This window comes from Bos mutus, chromosome 15, assembly GCF_027580195.1.
Source record: "Bos mutus isolate GX-2022 chromosome 15, NWIPB_WYAK_1.1, whole genome shotgun sequence".
Taxonomy (NCBI): Eukaryota; Metazoa; Chordata; class Mammalia; order Artiodactyla; family Bovidae; genus Bos; species Bos mutus.
Genome location: NC_091631.1, coordinates 2554691 through 2558253, shown reverse-complemented (window position 1 = coordinate 2558253; position 3563 = coordinate 2554691). Strand labels below are relative to the sequence as shown.

The 3563-nt window shown below is 47.7% G+C and overlaps 1 protein-coding gene across 1 annotated transcript; it reads left to right on the top strand.

Annotated features, from left to right (window-relative positions):
- The first annotated feature begins 969 nt into the window (after positions 1 to 969).
- OR6Q1 (olfactory receptor family 6 subfamily Q member 1) lies at positions 970 to 1923 on the top strand. Its single transcript, XM_005891133.3, has one exon. It carries the CDS (start codon positions 970 to 972, stop codon positions 1921 to 1923), a length of 954 nt encoding a protein of 317 aa, XP_005891195.1.
- The last annotated feature ends 1640 nt before the right edge of the window (positions 1924 to 3563 follow it).

The following is a 3563-nucleotide window of genomic DNA, read 5'->3' as shown; positions in this document are numbered from 1 at the left end:
ATTTCATTTATAGTTTTTATAAAACACTGGGCATGTTTCTTGTGCTATATCCTCTAGAGATAAATAAGCTGTCTAACTTCGTAGCTTTTTTATACCTGGTAGCTTGTAAATCCCCTACCCCTACCCTGCCCCTCTCTGCTTCTCTCTCCGCGTGGGTAACCACTAGTTTGATCTCTACATCTGTGAGTCTCTTTTGTTTTGTTGTATTCATTCATTTGCTTCATTTTGATTCCACATATAAGTGATGACATGCAGCATTTTTCTTTCTCTGACTTATTGCACTAAGCATGATACTCTAAGTGTCCACCAACAGATGAATGATGTGTGTTCCACACACACAGTGGAACAGTCTTCAGCCATAAAAAAGAACGAAAATCTGCCATTTGCACCAATATGAATGGACTTGAAGGGTATGAACCCCTAGTATTTATTAACCCAATCATGATAAATACTTTAGAAGGATTATCCAATTTGAATTTTCACCGCAACCCTGTTAGCTGGATTCTTTTGTATTTGAAGTCAGGAATGCTTAACCGGGAAGCTGAGCTGTTAACTCCCACAGTAAACCACGTCCAGTGGAAGTTTCCCAGACGCAGGTTGTTCTCGCTGAGGTCCGAGATTTTATCCTTTTTCTGTGTCTTCTCTTTTATCTCACCAACTTATTTTTCAGGTTCCAATTTAGCCAGCCCTTCCTCCAGGAAGACTTCCCTGATTCTTGAAGACGGGTTGCACTCCCCATTAATATTCCGTCTTATTTCCATCTACCACTTTTCACTTTGTCCTGAAATTTCTGGAACCCCTCACAGGCTATACATTGTCTTTCTTTCTTTCTTTCTTTTTTTTTTTTTTTTTTGAGTTCGGGGCAGCGTCTTGATTTATTTTCCTCTCCGGAAGTGAAAGATCCATCAGTCCAGTATCTCAGTTTCTCCCGAGTTGTCCTTACCTACGAGGCTATGAGAGCCCCCAGTTATGCAGCCCGACACCGCCAACCAGACCCACACGGCGGAGTTTGTCTTGGTGGGCTTCGCTGAGCTGCGTGAGACGCGCCTCTTCCTCTTCTCGCTCTTCCTCACCACGTACCTGCTCACCTTGGTGGAGAACTTGGCCATCATCGTGCTGGTGCGCTTCGACCACCGCCTCCATAGGCCCATGTATTTCTTCCTGACGCACTTGTCCTGCCTTGAAATCGGGTACACTTCGGTCACGGTGCCCAAGATGCTGGCAGGCTTCCTTGGGGTGGCTGGAAGCCAGAGGATCTCCTACGCAGGCTGCCTCACTCAGCTTTTCGTCTTCACCTTCCTCGGCGCCACCGAGTGCTTCCTGCTGGCCGCCATGGCCTACGACCGCTACGTGGCCGTCTGCCTGCCTCTCCGGTACGCGGCCCTGGTGTCCTGGGGGGCTTGCGTGCGCCTGGCAGCCGCCTGTTGGCTGGGGGGCTTCCTCACCCCCGTGTTGCCCGTCTACCTCATGTCCCGACTGAGGTTTTGTGGCCCCAACGTCATCGACCACTTCTTCTGTGACGCCTCGCCGCTGCTGGCCCTGGCCTGCTCGGACGTCTCCCTGAAGGAGACTGCAGACCTCCTGGTCTCCCTGGCTGTGCTCCTGGCCTCCTCCGTGGTCATCGCCGCGTCCTACGGCCGCATTGTCTGGACGCTGCTTCGGATCCGCGCTGCTGCAGAGCGCAGAAAGGCCTTCTCCACCTGCGCGGCCCACCTGACCGTGGTGAGCCTATTCTACGGCACTCTCTTCTTCATGTACGCCCGCACCAGAGTGGCCTCTTGCATCAGCTTCAACAAGGTGGTGTCCGTCTTCTACTCCATCGTCACGCCCATGCTCAACCCCCTCATCTACAGCCTTCGAAACCGAGAGGTGAATGCAGCTCTGGGAAGAGCCGTCTCCTGCAGGTCTTGGAAAGGTCAGTGAGGAGGCAGGTGTTGGGTGGGGTGCAGGATCCTTGCCTAGCTTTTTATAAGGAGAGTGGTAAGTACTCTGGAAGGGAACAGAGGCCTAGGAGGCACGAGTTATGGATTCAGTTCAGATCAGTTGCTCAGTCGTGTCCGACTCTTTGCTACCCCATGGACTGTAGCACGCCAGGCCTCCCTGTCCATCACCAACTCCCGGAGTTCACTCAGACTCATGTCCATTGAGCTGGTGATGCCATCCAACCATCTCATCCTCTGTCGCCCCCTTCTCCTTCTGCCTTCAATCTTTCGCAGCATCAAGGTCTTTTCCAGTGAGTCAAGTTCTTTGCATCAGGTGGCCAAAGGATTTGAGTTTCAGCTTCAGCATCAGTCCTTCCAATGAATATTCAGGACTGATTTCCTTTAGGATGGACTGGTTGGATCTCCTTGCTGTCCAATGGACTCTCGAGAGTCTTCTCCAACACCACAGTTTAAAAGCATCAATTCTTTGGTGCTCAGCTTTCTTTATAGTCCAACTCTCACTTCTATACACGACCACTGGAAAAACCGAAACTTTGACTAGACGGACCTTTGTTGATAAAGTGATGTCTCTGCTTTTTAATGTGCTGTCTAGGTTGGTCGTAACTTTCCTTCCAAGGAGTAAGCGTCTTTTTGTTTCACGGCTGCAGTCACATCTGCAGTGAATTTGGAGCCCAGAAAATGAAGTCCCTCACTGTCTCCATTGTTTCCCATCTATTTGCCATGAACTGATGGGACCAGATGCCATGACCTTAGTTTTCTGAATGCTGAGTTTTAAGCCAGCTTTTTCACCCTCCTCTTTCGCTTTCATTAAGAGGCTCTTTAGTTCTTCGCTTTCTGCCAAAGGGTGGTGTTATCTGTGTATCTGAGGTTACTGATATTTCTCCCGGCAGTCTTGATTCCAGCTTGTGCTTCATCCAGCCCAACGTTTTTCATGATGTACTCTGCTTATAAGTTATGGATTGTGTATTAAAGTAAAATGCTACTTCTGCTATGACAAGAAACTCCTAATGATATTAGCTTAAGAAGGAAGGAGACTTCCTCTTTACTGCCAGAATCTGAGGTGCGTGCTCCAGATTGGTGGCTGGTTCTGCTCAAGAGGCATTTGAGGATCCGGGTTCCTTGTATCTTTCTGTTTTTTGTGGAGGAAGCTCTCTGCCTCCAGTCAGAACCACATGCTTCTCTTTCTCATCACTTCTTCTTTTCCTTTTTTAATAAATTGATCCAATTATTTTTATTTAATTTTTTCTTTTTAAACCCTTTTATTGTGAAATATAAAACACAGAGAGGAGGGACGTCTCTGATGGGCCAGTGCTTAAGACTTCGCCTTCCAAGGCAGGGGGTGAGTATTTGATCTCTGGCCGAGAAGCTAAGCTCCCATATGCCTTGTGGGTGAAAAACCAAAACATAAAACAGAAGCAGTATTGTAACAAATTCAATACAGATTTTTAAAAGGATCCACAGAAAAAATCTTTAGAAAAGACATTTAGGAAAGTGAATACAACATAACCATATAGCTTAATGGATTATATAGTGACCAGCAGGTTAATACACTGAATACTAAATCCAGAAATTAACCATCACGGGTACCCCCAGTGCTGGGAAAGATCGAAGGCAGGAGGA